The sequence below is a fragment of the Dasypus novemcinctus genome, chromosome 3, assembly GCF_030445035.2.
Source record: "Dasypus novemcinctus isolate mDasNov1 chromosome 3, mDasNov1.1.hap2, whole genome shotgun sequence".
NCBI classification, from domain to species: domain Eukaryota; kingdom Metazoa; phylum Chordata; class Mammalia; order Cingulata; family Dasypodidae; genus Dasypus; species Dasypus novemcinctus.
Window position 1 is genome coordinate 53,006,899 of NC_080675.1, and position 18,774 is coordinate 53,025,672.

Below are 18,774 nucleotides of genomic sequence, written 5' to 3' on the forward strand. Positions count from 1 at the left end.
CAAGGTTTTTTAGATGAAGTTGAGACTCTCCAGATGGGAAGGGGCCTGTTACTTTCCCTCTGGGTTTTCTCAAAGTGTCTGCTTTACATGCTCTCTGGGGGAATTCCGTTTCCTCTTAAAAATCTGACTCAAGCATAGATAAAAGCTCCCTCACTTATTTCAACTGAGATTAATAGAAAATTTAAAATCATTTGGCTTAAACCTAAGTGGACATAAAGTAAATAAGACAGGAAAATAAAAGAAACATAAAAAGAATTAGGCTCACAAAGCACAAATTTCTCTCTAATCTTACTTGAGTTAATAGCTCCCAGGGCTCCTGGGCCCTTTCCCATCCACACTCTGACAAGGTTTTTCTATTTTATTCTCAAAGCAGGGAACCAGTTTTGTAGGCACTTTGCCAAATATTCTAGCTTCTCGACTCTTAGCTTCCTTCTTATTCAGAGAATCACTTTTTTTTTTTATCACCCCTGCCCCGGCCCTCGTGGCTTTTTGCGTGCTGTCTGTTCTCTGTGTCCATTCACTGTGAGTTCTTCTGTGTTTTTGCTTGTCTCCCTTTTTTGTTGCATCACCTTGCTGAGTCGGCTTTCTGCAGCGCTTGAGGCCTGGGCAGCTCTCTGCAGCGTGCGGGCAAGCCTGCCTTCACAGGGAGGCCCTGGGACGTGAACCCAGGGCTTCCCATGTGGTAGATGGGAGTCCAAATGAGACACAGCCACTTCCCTAGAGAATCACTTTTTATTTTCTACTACCTGTCCCTGCCCCTATATGGAAGAGCCAAGACTAAGATGTAAATTTCTTGTAAGTCCCACCTCTACATAGCCACCCCATCCCCACATATGTACTCTGTTTGTCCTGGGTTCCTGTTTGAAGGACATACCTTCTGTCCTTAGACAGTTGATAGCCAGGCAATCTGTCATGATTAACAATATGTACACACCATGCTTCCCAGGAAATCCCACCCCTGGCATGATTCCTTCTAGGCAAAATAATACTGTTTTCACCATGCACAGAGCACACCTATATGACAATAGGGTCATTATGTCACATTATATAGTAAATAATACTCAGAGCTAAGCTGCTCCATAAAGAAAAGAATATGAGGTTAAAATTAAAAGGGAACAGGAAAGAAACAGAAACAGCAGCTCACACTCCTCTTCCTCTGTGATGCCTCTCACTACCCAGGCCACATTGGTGAGCAGTGTAGGCTAGTGGTTCCACCCAAAGAGACAATCTGAGTTAAGTCCTGGCTCCATTAAGAATAAATGTTGTGATCTTGACCAAATTATTTAACTTCATTAGGTCTCAGTTTTCCGATCTGTAAAGTGGGGATGTTTCTATCTCTTGGCTTGTTGTGAGGATAAAATGAGATTGTGCATGTAACATTCTTAGTGTAATTTTTTATATGGAGTAAATAAATAGCATAAATAAGTTATTTTTATGATTGATGACCTCATTTCCTTAAAACTATACATTATTTATCATTTGCGATGTACTACTTTATAGTCATTATTGTACTTAAGTATTCAGATCCTCTCTGTGCGACCATCATCAGGGGCCAGGTAGATAATGCAAGTAAGCAGAGAGGGAGGTGCATAACTCTGGGAGTGGTATGTGGTTGCAGTGAAAGCATGCTCTACCTCTGGTGCAGACAGATTCTGTTTATATTGTTGCCAGGAGGAGAATGTGAGCTCAGTGTTGTCAGATCTCAAAATTTTTCCAAGATAAGCTGAAAATTCTGACTTTTATTTGAAGCTTTCTGAATTTTTTAACCATCTGCATTTGACCTCATAACTGAACTCTCTGCAGCCATCTACCCTGGCGTGTAGACACCAGGTGCTCTCGGCACAGGATGATCAGCAAATGAATGAATGACTTTGGGACCATCATCTGGTTTAATTGATGTATTTCCCACTTGACTTCCCCTGTTTCTTGTTGCTATTGTTTTAAATCCAGAGCTTATTTGGGCTTGACATTTTTCAATTTTTGTGTGAATGAATTAGTGTTCTGCTAGATCATGTTCTGCTAGAGATTCAGTAGGAACTTGTTTAGATTTCTTGGGTCCCATTGAGAAGTTGTACATTATTTCATCTTCTTCCTGTTGGAGTACATAGAAACATTTGTACACAATTAGTCAAGGGGAACTAAATAAACTTAAGTGGTTCTTTAAACCCATTCCTAAAAGCCAGGATAAGGGGTGGGAGGGCTAGAAAAGGAAGGAGGAATAGAGCAGGAAATGGAAGGGAGGATCTTCCTCGAAAAATATTATTGGAGTTAATCTGTGCAAGAGTAATTCCTCTTTGGTACGCTCTCCTCCTCTAGTGTGACAAAAATCTTAAGATGGATTTTCCTTAAACAGTTGATATTATTATTGCTTGATAACATAGATTAAGAAGAATTATATTTCAGTCCCCAAAAGGCACTACTACTTATTTTGAAGGGGAAGATAATGAATTAAAGTATGGTTCAGTTTATTTTGTTCAACATATACTGAGTGCTTATTTTTTCCAAGTCACAACACTTGATCCTGGGGATTGGGGCACAACAATGAATAAGACAGCATCTCTGCTTTCAGGAGTTAAATGCATACAAGTACGATAAAACAAGCATGTTTCCACAAATTATTATGTAAACCCCATTTTTGGGTAAGTTGAGTTGTGTTTTAAGTTTTGAAGGGACAATCTCCTTTTGTACATATTTTTGCTAAATCAATAATCAAACTATAATTTACCTTTTGAGTGTGTTAAGGTTTTCATATACAAGTTTTGTATGTTTATTATAAGCCAGTATTTCTTTAAGGCTGCTAAATTGCCGAAGAGAAAGATTTTATTCCAGATGGCTCAGACTTTATTGATACAATATTAATGTAGATTTTATGTTTCCCTTGAGAAATAAAACAGTATTCCTGTAGTCTTATTTTCCAGAGAGAAACACATAGAGGCTGTCATCTGAATAAAAAATGAGTTGTTTAATGAACAGAAGTTAGATTCTAGAATTTGTAATTATCACTTTAGGGCTCTATCAAGATAACTCTATTTAATTTGGGCAGGATTTATAGAAAATAATGGTGAACACACCAATTATAAGGGGGCAAGGCTGCAAAGGGTTTATGTCATATCTAGTAAATGTGAGGGTAGGTAGGTAGACTGGTCTTTTTAGCTTGCTAACCAGGTATAGGAGATGACATTATCAAGAGCAGAATCCTCTAATTTAGAGAAAATAATATTAAATGAAATAAACATATTTATTTTATTTATTTTTTAAAAAAGATTTATTTATTTCTTTCCCCTCCCCTCTACCATGGTTATCTGTTCTCTGTGTCTATTTGATGCATCGTCTTTGTCCGCTTCTGTTGTCAGTGGCACGGGAATCTGTGTTTCTTTTAGTTGCATCATCTTGTGTGGGCTCACCGTGTGGGCAGCGCCATTCTTAGGCAGGCTGCGCTTTCTTTCGTGCTGGGCGGCCCTCCTTATGGGGCGCACTCCTTGCGAGTGGGGCTCCCCAACGCGGGGACACCCCTGCATGGCAGGCACTCCTTGCGCGCATCAGCACTGCGCATGGGCCAGCTCCACACAGGTCAAGGAGGCCCGGGGCTTGAACCGCAGACCTCCCATGTGGTAGAAGGACGCCCTAAGCACTGGGCCAAGTGTACCGCCTACATATTTAAATCTTTATCTGAAACTTGGGTTGCAACCAAAAAATTTTGTCGCTTGTGTTTTTATATCCTTGTTATTTTTTTTAAGGTATATACCTTTTAATAATAAGACTAGATTGGAGGAAGTTTTTAATTATTATATTTACAATATAGAGCCAAGGGGAAGTTTGAAATTTAGTAAAAAGTTTTCAAGAAATTTGGGTAGATTGCTTTTAAAAACCACCATGATAAGGTATTTAAAAAAGCACAATAGAACAAATTAACAACAGAGTTTAAAGCAGAAGTAATATTTGATGAAAAAATTTGATACTTCATCTAATTTTAAGGTGCCCCAGGTTACAGATGCCATTTTAGTTTGAAAGGCCAATAAAATCTCTTAACTGAACTTGTTGAACCAACTTCAAATAGTTAATATGGATGTTTTTGAAAAGTACATTGTTTGGATTTCATCTTCTGACAGAAGACTGATGGTCCTACCATTGCAAAACAACTAGATCTTGGGTAAAACAAATGCACAAATGAGATTGCAGTTAGTAAGAAAAATCTCCACAGACCATACTCTCCAGCTTAAGTAAACCCCAAATATGAGTTGAGACCCAAGGAATGAGCATAAGGAGTAAGCATACTGGAAAGGTAAGGGTGCTCTACAACAAGTAGCGATATCAGTATTGCAATCTGGAGAGTAAACTTGGGTTAGTAAATGGAAGAATTTGTATCATTGATGTGGAGGCAGTGGCCTCAGGAGTTGCTGAGGGCAGGGAGAGGGAGGAAGAGGTATGATATGGGGCATTTTTGGGACTTGGAGTTGTCCTGAATGATATTGCAGGGACAGATGCAGGACATTATATATCCTGCCATAACCCACTGGATGGACTGGGGGAGAGTATGAACTACAATGTAAACTATGGTCCATGCAGTGTGATAGTGGTCTGGAGTGTATTCGCCAAATACAATAAATGTGCCTTACTGATGAAAGGGGATGTTGATGTGAGAGGAGGGAGAGTGGGAGTGGGTGGGGAGTGGGAAGTGGGGCATATGGGAACCTCTTATGTTTTTTAATGTAACGTTTTGTGTGATCTATCTTAAAAAAAAAAGACAATAAAAAACTTGTTAAAAACAAAAATCTAAAAACAAAGTTGGGTTAGTAGCAAGATGAAATTCCTACATTAAATCTATGTCTTTCATAGGAGATAAAGTAGGTCCAGGTTTGTACTGCAGCCTGATTCCCAGAAGCAAACGTGAATTCTCTTTGGAGGAAAGCATGAAAAACTGAGATCCACAAGTTCCGCACAAATTAGTGTCAAGCAAATATGAGCTTATGATAAAAGATCCACACTAACAAGGAAACAAACCACGATGACTGAGAGTCAGCAGAAAAGAGACAATTTGCCTGTCTTACCCAGTACCTTAGATACTACAACTGTCAGGTATAGAACATAAAATAACCATATATGAAAGCTTTAAAGAAATAAAAGGTGAAATCACAATGTGAGCAAGCAATGAGACTATTAAATATAACCTTGAAGATTTTTAAAAAAGAACCTAACAAAACATTCAGAAATGAAAATACAATTGTTGGGAAAAAACTTCAGTGATGGGTTAATAACCATACCAAAAGAATTAGTAAACTGGAAGATAGATTTGAAGACATAGAGAGTGCAGCACAAGAGACAACAAATTAGACCACATGAAAGGAAAGTTAAGCTACGTGGAGAATAGTGAGAACTTCTCACTTAATTCAGGAGTCCAATAGGAGAAAATGGAGTGAATGGAAGAGAGAAATGATTTTTAGTATCAACAGCTGAAAATTTTCTAGAAAATGCAAGACATGAATCCATGGATCAAGAAACACAAAATGTAGCAAAGAAGATAAATAAAAAAAATCCCTTCCATCCCATAGAAATGTAAACACAAGTACACCGAAAAGCATACACAGTGATGGTCACAGCAGCATTATTTGAAAAAGTCCAGAACTTGAAACAATGTTAATGTCCATCAACAGTAGAATGAACAAATAAATTGTGGTGTGCTAATACAATATAAAACTATATGGCCATAGAAATAAGTGAATGATTGTTTGTGCAACAATGTGAATGCATCTCACAGTGAGAAAAGCTAGACACAAAGAAATACAAACTACAGGAGTCCATTTATATATATAAAAAAACAAAAACCACATTTAATTCATGGTGTTATAATTCAGGATGGTGTTTACCTTTGGAGTAGTAAGGGAAGACTGAATGGGGCTTCTGGGACAATAAAATGTTCCTTTTTAAAAAGAAAAATCTGGGTGGTTAAAATGTTCCTTTTTAAAAAGAAAAATCTGGGTGGTAAATAGGCTGGTCTGTTCACTTTTTAACAGTTTATTAAGTTGCGCACTTTTGGGTTGTTGTAATGTATTACATACATGTAATACATCAATTTAAAATGTTAAAGAGAAACTCTCACCTAGACACATCATAGTGAAATTGGAGAATAATGAAGACAAAGAGAAAAAATCCCCACCCAAGGGGAAAGACAGATTGCCTACAAAGGAACAATGTTTAGACTGACAGCAGACTTCACAGCAACAAAATGGAAACCAGAAGATAGGGTAATAATAATAGAATAGAAGAAACTTAAAGAAAATAGAAGGAATTAAATAATTGAAATAAGATTTAATTTTTCTACCTCATTAATTCAGAGCAACTTTACATTTTTTTTTTTTTTGTAAAATTTATAGACTAGCAAAAGCCCAAGAAAGAGCCAATGCATTCCTAAAGCAGGCTAAAGTGGAGGAGGAGGACACTTGCCTTACCAGATATTAATACTTCTAAAGCCATCCTTATAACTTTATATGTTCATACAGTGTGGCCATAGACAGGAATATTCAAAATGACTAGTTAAACAGAATAGAGAGCATGGAAACAGACACACTTATTTAAGGGTCCTTGATATATGGTAGTGATGGAACTGTAGAGAAGTGGAGAAAGCATTTAAAAAAATAATTCTGTGATAATTGACTTTCCATATAAAAAAATTAAATCAGATCCTGATGTCTTGTGATACACAAATATCCATTCCATATGGTTTGAAGAAAAATGCAGAAGGCAAAGCCTGAAAATTTGAGAAAAATCATAGGAGAACATCTTTCTGACTCAGGATGGAGAACGATTTTTTTTTTTAGATCTAACACAAAACTGTTAACTACAAAAGAAAAGATTGATAAATGGATAAATTCAGATACATTAAGCATGTGAAATATATAATTCCAAATCAAGAGAAGATATTTACTTTGTAATATGTATAACTGATAAAGGATTAGTGTTGAGAATAGAACTCCAAAAAATCAATAGGAGAAGGTCAGACAACCCAATGGATTATAAACATGTGAAAAGGTACTCAGCCTCATCACTATTCAGGGAAATGCAAGTTAACGTTGACAATGACCTACACAGTGGTTTGAAAAAAAAACTGTTTGACCACACTAAGGGTTGGAGGGGATATGGAGCCAAGGAAATTTATCTAGATATTAGCTAGCAGGTTGAACATTTGTGTTCCTTTTGATCCAGCATTTCCACTTTTGGATTCTAGAGAAACTCTTGAACAGATACTCTAGAAATCATATATACGAATGGTCATAGAAGCACTATTCATAAAAGCAAAAAAAAAAAAAAAAATTGGCAAGAACAAAATAACCCAAATGTTTGACAAGTGAATATATAAATTATAACATATTTGCATAATGGAAAACAACTCATCAGTGAAAACTGACAAACCAATACTTTGTGCAACTACATGTATGAAATTTAAAAACATAGTCTTCAATGGGAAAAAAACCCAAGTCCTAGAATATAATATTCAGTAATTTTTATGGCAGTAAGGGGTTTAAGAAGGGAGAGGAAACTGCAGATGGATGCAACAGTGTTAGTACTATTCCAGTTCTTATGTTGAATGGTGAGTTCTTTCAGATTCATTTTATTATTAGGCTTAAAATTGGACACGTGTATGTAAATTCTCTTTATACTCTTAATGTTATGTGATAAAAATGTAAAAGCACTTAGTTGATGGGAATACCTCAGAATTTTAGAAATGTAATGAAATCCTATGAATTCCAAATCAGCTGAGTTGCTGGAATTTGTAGTAATTCAAAAGCTTTTGGGGTTCTCTGGCCCCTTCTGATCCCGGAGAGCCATCTGCTGGAGAGTCACTTCACATCCTCAGGACAAGTTTAATTTTTTCCTTTTCTGATTTTTTGGTTTTGTGTCCAATTTGATGCCCAAATGAAAAAAGATATATATGTATATGAAAAGCAATGCCATTCACAATACTTTCATTGTTCTTTATGTGCAAAAACCCTTTTGCTCATTATGGCGTTTGATTCTATTGGCATAGGCGTTCCCAGGAAAATGCATGCTAACATGTTTCTTCTTTTAGAAGTGGTACCACTGGGATATGTCAGAGCCGTTACCTCCTAGGGAAAGTAGGAGAAAGAGGAATACATGCTCAGTTCGCCTTTGCCCAGTGAAGCTACCCTGTCTGCTTTCATGGAGTTCTTCCTCTTTTGTGTCCTGATATGTGGACCATAGATTTAATTTTAAACTTAGTAAAGAAAAAGGGTACCAGAGAAAGAGGTCTGGCATTTAAAACTAATAAGTAAATAGGGAAAATATAAATACCCAAATGAATCATTTCAACTTCAAGAAAGGGACAGGACGGGTGAGATCCTATTCTTGTAAGCCAAGGATAGAGAGACTATGCTGGGGAAGAGGAATTACCGCTCTGGTTTTCTTACTCCCATTGTTGGAATGGCACATTGTCACCAAGGGGAAAACCTTTGACTCATCAGTACCACTCGGGATGCTAGCTAGTTCTCTCAATTCTTCTGGAAAACTAAAAATATCTAAGCTGTGATAAAAACAGAATTAAAGAAACTGAGCATCTTTGGTGGGAACTGCCTATTAAATGTCAAGTGAACTTTGTAGCACAGTGCAGATAGCACAGGCCAGAGCCATAGGGAACATTTTCTCCCATCTTTTCTACTGATTTTTATTTTTTTAAAAATTTATTATTGCCTTTAAAATGTTTTTATTATGGCAACATGTATATAACACCAAGTTTCCCATTTTAACTACTTTCATGTGTATAATTCAGTGATATTATTATATTCACAATATTGTGCTACCATCATCACCATCCATTATCGAAACTTTCCTTACCCCAAACAAAAACTGTGTTCCTATTAATCAATAGCTCCCCATTCCTTCCCCTTAACTCCAGCTCCTGGTAACTTGTAACCTATTTATGGTCTCTATGTATTTGCTTTTTCTAGGTATTTCATATAAATTGAATCATATTGTTCTTTCGTGTCTGGCTTATTTGACTCTTCATGATGTCTTTAAGGTTTATCCATGTTGTAGCATGTATCAGAACCTCATTCCTTTTGTTTTTTCTTCCTATTCCTTTTTATGGCTGAATAACATCCCATTGTATGCACACACCACATTTTGTTTATCCATTCATCAGTTGATGGACACTTGGGTTGCTTCCACATTTTGGCTATTGTGAATAATGCTGCTATGAATATTATTGGACACTACTGATTCTGTTGGGAGTTAACCGAGGGACTTTGTCCTGAACAAAATCAAAACTCTTGGTTTTGGTAACCTTAGGCAGAAATATTTGCAATGAATAAAGAAAATGGACTGGACTTAAAGAGTCAAAAGTTTTGCATTTGGGGAAGCGGATTTGGCTCAGCTGATAGAGCATCCACCTACCACATGGAAGGTCCAGGGTTCAAACCCAGGGCCTCCTGACCCGTGTGCTGAGCTGGCCCACACACAGTGCTGATGCATGCAAGGAGTGCCCTGCCATGCAGGGGTGTCCCCCACGTAGGGGAGCCCCACGCACGAGGAGTGCACCCTGTAAGGAGAGCCGCCCAGTGTGAAAAAAGTGCAGCCTGCCAAGGAGTGGCACCGCACACACGGAGAGCTAACGCAGCAAGATGATGCAAAAAAAAGAGGCACAGATTCCCGGTGCCACTGACAAGAATATAAGTGGACACAGAAGAACACACAGTGAATGGACACAGAGAGCAGACAAGTGGGGGGGGGGGGCAGGGGAGAGAAATTAAAAAAAAACTTAAAAAAAAGTTTTGCATTTGAACAAACCCATTTTAGGTCATGCCTGTTATTTGAGCATTCAAGGCAGTTATTAATACTTCACCAGCTCTGTAAACTGTAAATAAAACAAAGCCTATAAAACCTGCTCCCTGTCTAGCTAACAATATAAGTTTGCAAGATAGTGCCTGTAAAGCATTTTGAATTCCTCAAAAGAAAAAGCCCCATGTGAGTACAGAATATTGTTATGGGTTATGGAACATTTGATAGGAGATTCTGTCAGAGAGTGACCAGACAGATGAAATTGGCTTAGAGAGGGTACAAGGCATCTCTTGGTCTCATGGCACTACCTGACATTTCTGTTTAACATTTAACAGTTTTATTATTTTATTTTTATTTTTTTTAAAGATTTATTTATTTTATTTCTCTTCCCTTTCCCCCCACCCCCTGCCCCAGTTGTCTGTTCTGTGTCCATTTGCTGCTTATTCTTCTTTGTCTGCCTCTGTTGTTTTCAGTGGCATGAGAATCTGTGTCTCTTTTTGTTGCATCGTCTTGTGTCAGCTCTCCGTGTGTGCGGCACCATTCCTGGGCAGGCTGCACTTTCTTTCGCGCTGGGAAGCTCTCCCTATGGGGTGCACTCCCCGCGCGTGGGGCTCCCCTATGCGTGGACACCCTTTCGTGGCAGGGCACTCCTTGTGCACACCAGCACTGTGTGTGGGCCAGCTGCACACGGGTCAAGGAGGCCGGGGGTCTGAATCACAGACCTCCCATCTGGTAGGCGGATGCCCTAACCACTGGGCCAAGTCCGCTTCCCTAACAGTTTTAATTTTAACTGTATCAGTTCATCTCAAGCACAACAGTCAGCTATTGATCCATGTCCTAGTGCCTGTTATCTGCTGAGCTGTCTACTGTTTGGACATCTCAGGTTTTTGACTGGTGCCTTACTCAATTTTTTACACTATTATTAGGTATTATTAGGTATCAGAATTTGTGACAACCTCAAGTGACTCGATCTTGGTAAGAAATGTATGGGAAATCCATTAGTTCCATGACCAGGAATCTCAGCCGATGCCTGATTGTGCATCCTGAATTCAGTGGATTCTCTGAGCATTCTAGGAGATGCTGATTCAACAAGAGTGAGAAAGCAATTTTATAAAGCATGTGTCCTGTGTTTGGGAGTGGGAACAGTGAAATGTGGTGGGATGATTTTGCCTGTTAATAGAGATGACTACTCTGCAACCATTATTACTGTCTCCCTTTTTTGCTGTTAGTGTTACTGTTGTATTTTAGTATGATAAGTATTCTGCATCAAGTCAGTCTGGGAAAAACAAGTGTCTGTTCAGGGATGTGCTTGCCATTTAGGTGACATGAGTAGAAGGGACACTCAGGTTAAACTCTCTGAAACTTCCTGGGTTTCAGTGTTTTAGGGATTCTCAGGACAAACACAACTTCAAGTCTTTTGAGCATTGTCACCAGATGTTGATTTATGAGGTGTATCTGCTCACATGGTAAACCGCAAGTGATTACTTCCTCTCAGAGGCTCATTTTTTTCTTCCTGAAGTCTTTGTGTTCAACAATTGTATTCTTTTCTCCTTGACCCACATTCTTATTTGGGATTCAGAGAAACTAAAATTAATTTTGGGATTTATTTAAACAAAATTGCAAAATTCAGAATGCATTACCCTATAACTTTTAAGTAACTCAGCGTTAGTTGAATGATTTCTTCCTTCGGTTGTTTTTGGCATGGTTTTATTTGCCAAACATTTATAGCATGTCATTGTCCTTTGTGTTCAGAGATGTTCATGACATCATTATTTTTTGTGTGTATAACTAGTTGAAAGTGGCTGAAATACAGATGATTTTCTCTTCAGTTTTTAACGATTGGAAAGTGAATCCTTAGAACTCTGGCTTATTTTGCACCCTTGGTCTTACATCTTGCTTTTGTGCTTGTTGCAAGATTACTCAGAGGAATGTGTTGCTAATTGTTTATTAAACATTACTCTCTAATTTCCTTAGGTTTAGCCAGTTGTTAAAAACCTGTATCTATGTCATTATTCACGCACTCATTCATTTGTTCATTCATTCAACAGATATTTCTTGAGCTTTGCTAATGGTTGAGCACTGTGCTAATCGTTGGTGATACAACAGAGAATAAGAGTATCTTTCCTATATTCAGTGTTTTTCCATCTGTTTGAGTCTAGTTGTTATAAAACATATTATTTTGCTGATATGAGGGAAGGTGATGATACATTTTTTTCTTATTTTTTTTTAAAGATTTATTTTATTTTATTTAATTTCCCCCCCTCCCCTGGTTGTCTGTTCATGGTGTCTATTTGCTGCGTCTTGTTTCTTTGTCCGCTTCTGTTGTCATCAGTGGCACGGGAAGTGTGGGCGGCGCCATTCCTGGGCAGGCTGCTCTTTCTTTTCACGCTGGGCGGCTCTCCTGACGGGGTGCACTCCTTGCGCGTGGGGCTCCCCCACGCGGGGGACACCCTTGCGTGGCACGGCACTCCTTGCGCGCATCAGCGCTGCACATGGCCAGCTCCACACGGGTCAAGGAGGCCCGGGGTTTGAACCGCGGACCTCCCATATGGTAGACGGACGCCCTAACCACTGGGCCAAAGTCCGTTTCCCCATTTTTTTCTTATTATTGACCTGTAATAATAGTTAATCTCTCACTGGTAAATGCAGGGTACAGGTGTCATATTACTAAAGATGTTTAACAGCTACAAAGTTATTGTAGGTACCTAAAAAGACAAGAACATTCACTGGCAGAAAGTGGTAGGAAGAGAAGATGCTAGACTAAAAGGGAAGGCTAAACCTCTTATAAGACTTACCTTTTTCCCATCCTTTCCACACAGTCACCAAAACTTCCTTTTTATATATCAACCACCTTAGGCTTGCTCTATGATTTTCCAAATACTAAAAGTGACGAAAATAAATTTTATCAGTTGCTTTGTACTGAAAGGTAGAAGTTGGTGCCAAAGGAGAACCCCCTTTTTTTATCCCACATGCAAATCAGGGTCCTTCCTTATTTCCCATGTGGATTGTTTAGAGCCCAATAAGGTGTTTTTGGAGAGACTGCTCGTTGGTTTTATTGTCTGACCTGGAAGAAGACATCTCATATTGGGCATTTCAGCACAAGGAGAAAGTGAAGGAACACGGTGGTCCTAAAGGTAGCAACATTCTTTTTGGTCTAGACTTGTTTAGATGCAGCCCTCTCTTTGGGGTGCAAAAGTATGGAATAAGATGACTTTTGAGGACCCTTTCCGTTTTTACAATATTATACTTTCAAGAGGAGGAATTAACAGAAGAAGTTGAGGACCAAGTAGAAGGTATTGTTGGTGGGTGGTAGTGGTCAGAGGACAACTGGTCAGCAATGAACTGAAAATTCAGTGCTCAGAGCCCTGGTTTTGCTTTTACATGCCTATGGGATCAGTATCACATTGTCACAATTATTCCATAAATCACAAATCTCATAGGTTTGTGGGGAGGAAAGGGAACTAACAATGAATTTATAATGCTTCAAAAATAAAGAAATGCTAATTTTAGCCAATGAGCCATTTCTGTCTACAAAAAGAAAGTCAGTAAAACCCTCAAATAGTCTCATGACCCCTGATGGTTATTTCCAAAATCCATTGACCTTGTCACTTTTTCACTCTCCAACCTCCTCCTCATGTTTTCTATACTTGCCTAAGAGTCCTTGTTCCACCTTTATAATCTCTCCTTTCACATACAACCTTCCTTCTCTATTCCTTCTCCATTGAGCTCTCCTTGCAAAACTTACCACTGCTTAAATCTCTTTGCCTTCTCCATGCCATGCCAAACAGCCAAGCAGCTGAATGTGCCTGGAGAGAAACAACCATCTTAACGGGTCTCTCACTTTAGATGTATGATGTCTCATCTCCAGTGGGCCCATCCGGCTGCCTGATACTCCTATCTCACCTTCCTAGATAATTCACTCACCCACTCTCCAAGATGACTATTTCACACATCCTTATCTCGTCTCAGACCTCCAACGTTTCTCTTCCCCTTTCCAATTTCATATTTGACGAGAAAAGAGAAGAAATATGAAGATGACTCTCACACATTCCCACCACAAAATGTACCCACCTCCCTGCATCTGTGCCCATTTTCTCTGCCTTTCCTTCTGTTGCAGGGGAGGGTGGATCTGAACCAACCCATTTGCTTGTGCCCTGGATGCTATCCCCTCTCAATAATAGCAAAGAGGCTAAACTTAACACAGTCGCCACTGTATGTCAGGCTCAATTCTAAGTACTTTATATATATTAGCTATTGTAGTTCTTACACAACTCTGCAAGGTAGGAAAAATACCTATTTTATAGATGAGAAAACTGAGGCACTATGAAATTCAGTAATTTGTCCAAATCCACAGTCATAATAAATTCCTGGGGCTCCAGAGTTCAGGTCTGTAGCCCCTGTATGATATCACATCTCTCAGACCATTGCTCCAGCAGCTCTCCCCTCTGTCTCCAGCACCATCAATTTTCTCTACCCTTCCAGATCTTACAATCAACTTACGAATTCTAGTATTGCCTATTTTAAAAAACCCTCCCTTGATTCCATATCTCCCTCCAGCTACATTCTTATGTCCCTGTTCTCTTTTTCAGCTGAATTTCTTGTAAAAGTTTTATTTGCTGTTCTACTTCTTTTCTGATTTTCTTTTGACCCATTTCAATCTGGCTTTTGTCCCTACCATTTCACCGAAACACCTTTTCTCAAAGCCAGAGGGAATGTCAAAGGCTGAGGGAAATTCTCAAGTCTCTTACTCAGCCTCTGAATGTTGGATTGCCTGGGGCTTGGTCTCTGGACTGCTTCTCTTTCTATCTACACTCACTCTCTTGGTGATCTCAGCCAGTCTCAATTTAAAAAATAAAATATATATATTTACGGCTTCTAAATTTTTATGTACAGCTCTGACCTTCCCCTAGAATTCCAATATTTTCATTGAATGTCATAGGCATAGGCATCACACAATATGCCTCAGATAAAATTCTTGATTTTTCCACCTTCTCTTTCCCATTTTCAATATACAATATCACTTGCTCAGTTGCTTGGGCCCCAAATCTTGTAATTATCTTAACCCGTTTCTTCCTCCCCTATCGTACATCGTGTTTCCAGCAGGGATCTACTTTCAAATTAGATTCCAAGTTGGACTCCCTCACACTCCTTCCTGGACCACACCATAGCCCAAAGCATCACCAACTGTTACCTGGGTTTGATATAGCCTCCTGATGGTTCTTGTTTCCTCTCTTGGTCTAATATGCCTGTTCTCCACCATGCAGCAAGTCATCCTTTGAAAATGTTAGATTATATCTCTGTCCTGCTCAAAATCTCCAATGCTTTCCTGTCACATTTAAAGTAAATTTATGAAGGTTTATCAAGGTCTACAAAGTCCATATGAAATCTGGCCTCTGCCTACCCTCCTACCTCATTTCCTGTTCTTTTCTGGGGTGATTTTTGTTCTCCTGTGATGGTTGTATGTCAGCTTAGACAGGTAATGGTGCCCAGTTGTTTGGTCAAACAAGCACTGGCCAAATTGTATTGTGAGGACATTTCATGGACTTAAATCCTCAGTGAGTTGATTGCACGTATAGCTGATTACATCTACAATCAACTGAGGAGATTGCCTTCAACAATGAGATGTCTCATACGATCAGTTGAAGGCCTTAAATGGAGAAGGGATTTCAGTAGTCAGAAGAGAGAATTCCCATCTCTACTTTAGACAGCCTACTTCTCCTGGGGAATTCATTGTGAACCTTCATTGGGACCTGCCCAACAGAATTTGGATTCGTGCATCCCCAGTCATGTAAGGCAATTTTATAAAATCTCACAATGTTTTTGGTTATCTCCTGTTGGTTCTGTTTCCCTAGAGAACCCTAATATACTCCCTTCTCTCCTCTTCACTCCACCATCTGAGGAGAGTTCCCTGTTGCAGTAGGAGCTGTGTTAGCAGCCAAGGGGAAAAGAGAGGGAAGGCCTTCAGTGAACTTTCAGGCTCTTATCAGGGGCTTAAGAGGTGAATCCAGGGTAAGGATGGGGCCAAGAAGTCTTCTTAGAAAATGAAAATTGGTGGAAGGAAACAAAACTGTGTCTCTTATGTCCACTAAACCTATTCTACTTGGAACACTGGGAATGACAAAATGTAAATATTAACTCTTATAATGATGATAGTGAAAATGATATTTCATGCATTGTATTGCATTTCTGATCATTCTTAATCAATATCCCCTTTCCCAATCCCCTTTGGAATCGAATTGAGAAAGTTGATGCAATTGTTTCCATTTTCTTGGGTCCTTCTTCCCAAAGGAGAACAGAATCCTGAGTGGATTTGTGTATTTGTATTTCTCACTTAACATTCTTGGAGTTCTGTTTGCTAATGTGGAAGGAGAGTTGAAAGAAATTCATGCCAAAATAATGAATTCTCTTGTTCAGTTATAGGAGACATTGAGGAATTGGACCAATTCTTTTCAAGTTCTTTTTGTATTTTAGCTCTCTAACTGATAAGCCTTTAATGATCTCCAAAAGAAAGGAAGAAGTTTTCTAACTTTTTAAATATGACTTTAATATGAACTCACATTACCTGAACTTTGGCTCCCAATAAACATGATGTGTGATAATTATCTGACGTAACAGTAGTTTTGGATGTTTAAAGTGTAAGCTATTGGGGGGAAGTGGATGCAGCTCAAGCAATTTGGCTCCTGCCTACCATATTGGAGGTCCAGTGTTCAATTCCTGGGGCCTCCTGGTGAAGGCAAGCTGGCCTGTGTGGCGAGCTAGCCCGAGCAGAGAGGTGGCCCAAGCAGAGTGCTGGCCCATGCAGGAGCGCTGGCCCATGCAGAAGTGCTGGCCCATGCGGGGAACTGGCCCAAGTGGAGTGCTGGCCCATGCAGGAGTGCTGGCCTGTGCTGCAAACTGGCCCATGTAGAGAGCTGGCACAGCAAGATGACACAATACAAAGAGACACAGAGAAGAGACAATAAGAAACACAGCAGATCAGGAAGCTGAGGTAGTGTAAGTGATTGAGCACCTCTCTCCCACTCCAGAAGGTCCCAGGATCAATTCCTGGTTCCACCTAAAGAGAAGACAAGCAGACACTGAGGAAGGCATGGCAAATGACAAAGAGATCAGACAATGGGGTGGGAGTGGGTGGGAGATAAATAAATAAATCTTTAAAAAAAAGAGTAAGTTATCGGGAACCAGGTGTAGCTCAGGGGTTTGAGCACCTGTTTCCCATGTATGGGGTCCTGGCTTCAATCCCTGGTACCTCCTTAAAAAATAATAATAAAATGTAAGCTGTTTGGTGCATAATGAAGCAAAGTTCATATGACTCAACTTTGGTCATAAAATTTGTTTTGTTTTAAAAGGCCAAGTATGATTACTTTTTCAAAAAATTTCAAAAGACTAATTTGCTTGAGTAGCTGTGTACTTGCTCTATTTATTCATGGTTTTCTCTTATTTCTTTTTTGTCCAGAGGGAGAAGATGAGGATGAGGAGGATGAAGAGGAGGAAGATGAAGAGGAGGAAGATGAGGAGGAAGACGAGGAAGATAAAGATGCAGACTCCCTGGATGAGAGCTTGGACAGTGACACTGAGCTGCCTGGGTTTACTCTCCCTGGCCTCACGTCCCAGGAACCTGGCTTAGAGCTGGGAGACATGAGCCCATTGGAGGGGGCCACCTACCAGGTGCCAGATGCTATTGAGTGGGAACAGCAGAATCAGGGCCTAGGTAAGAGTCCTGTGGATTTTCTCTTCCCTCCTTCCCTCTTTATTTTTCTAAGGTTACAGCTTTCATTGGCATCAGTAATGGAGACAAATGGATTTTCTGTTTGTTTATGGGTGGTTTGTTCAGGAAAGAGATATTCTTTATTTCTTCACCATGTTTATATTTAAGCTCATACATAGCTAAGCTTGATATAATGTCACCAATCTGCCCATTAAGAGCAGATTACCTGATTTTTGGAAAGAATTCCATCCGGCCTTCCCAGCTGGAAAACTGTCAGAGGTTTTAGGAAGACTTCCAATTGGAGAGATATGTGTAACCAGAAGCAGTGCAAATGGACTGCAACCATAAAACAAATATATTTTGCTGCCCTGTGTCCTTTTAGAATTTATTCACTAGGAGAAATTATTTCCTGGCTACTGGGTGAACATTTGGGTAGTCCCATGACTTCTGTTTGTTCTGAGATTGTATTATATTGGCAAACACAGTCTCGGTTCAGCAATTAAAGTATCTAGACAACTCCATGCTTACTTTCTCTTCTGCATAGCCTGCATTTGTGGTGATAGACTTCCAGAATGCACGCTGACCCCAATTCACACTCTTTCCTCTGTCAGCAGAGTGGCTCCCAGGTCAGTCTCTTTCCTATTGGACTTTTCTCGGGGACCTTAGTACATGTTAAGCTTTGAATGGTTCCTTGAAGCTCTGCTCTCTTGACGTGAGGTCAAAGAAATCCCTTCTCCAAAATTCTCTTAGTCTTTAACAGTTTAGACCCTTTTATGTCTTGTGTGACAGAGTTTAGGGTTAAGTCATATAACCATTTTTTGGGTATTTTTGGTATTTCATTGAAAAACGGGATATTGGTTTGTGACCCCACTCAAATTCATACCTAGTGTATCTTTTGTAAAAGATTTATTTATCCCCCCTCCCCCCCCCCGTTGTCTGTTCTCTGTGTCCATTCACTGTGTGTTCTTCTGTATCTGCTTGTATTCTCATCAGGCAGCACTGGGGGGATCTGTGTCTCTTTTTGTTGTGTCATCTTGCTGCATCAGCTCTCCGTGTGTGTGGCACCACTCCTGGGCAGGCTGCGGTTTCACGCAGGGTGGCTCTCCTTGTGCAGGGGCCACTCCTTGTGCGGGGAAACCCTTATGTGGGGGCATCCTTGCGTGGGCCAGCACTCCTTGCGTGCAGCAGCACTGTGCATGGGCCAGCTCACCACACAAGTCAGGAGGACTTGGGTATCGAACATTTGGACCTTCTATATGGTAGGCAGAAGCTCTATTTGT

The 18,774-nt window shown here is 39.7% G+C and overlaps 1 protein-coding gene across 4 annotated transcripts in view; it reads left to right on the top strand.

Annotated features, from left to right (window-relative positions):
* Positions 1-18,774, top strand: part of ARMH4 (armadillo like helical domain containing 4) — a 157,127-nt gene that overhangs the window by 25,313 nt on the left and 113,040 nt on the right. For all 4 annotated transcript variants that reach the window (XM_004450672.5, XM_023586639.2, XM_071213913.1 and 1 more), the window contains exon 5: positions 17,243-17,497. In XM_004450672.5, the coding sequence (XP_004450729.2) occupies positions 17,243-17,497 (255 nt within the window). The remainder of the gene's footprint in view (positions 1-17,242; positions 17,498-18,774) is intronic.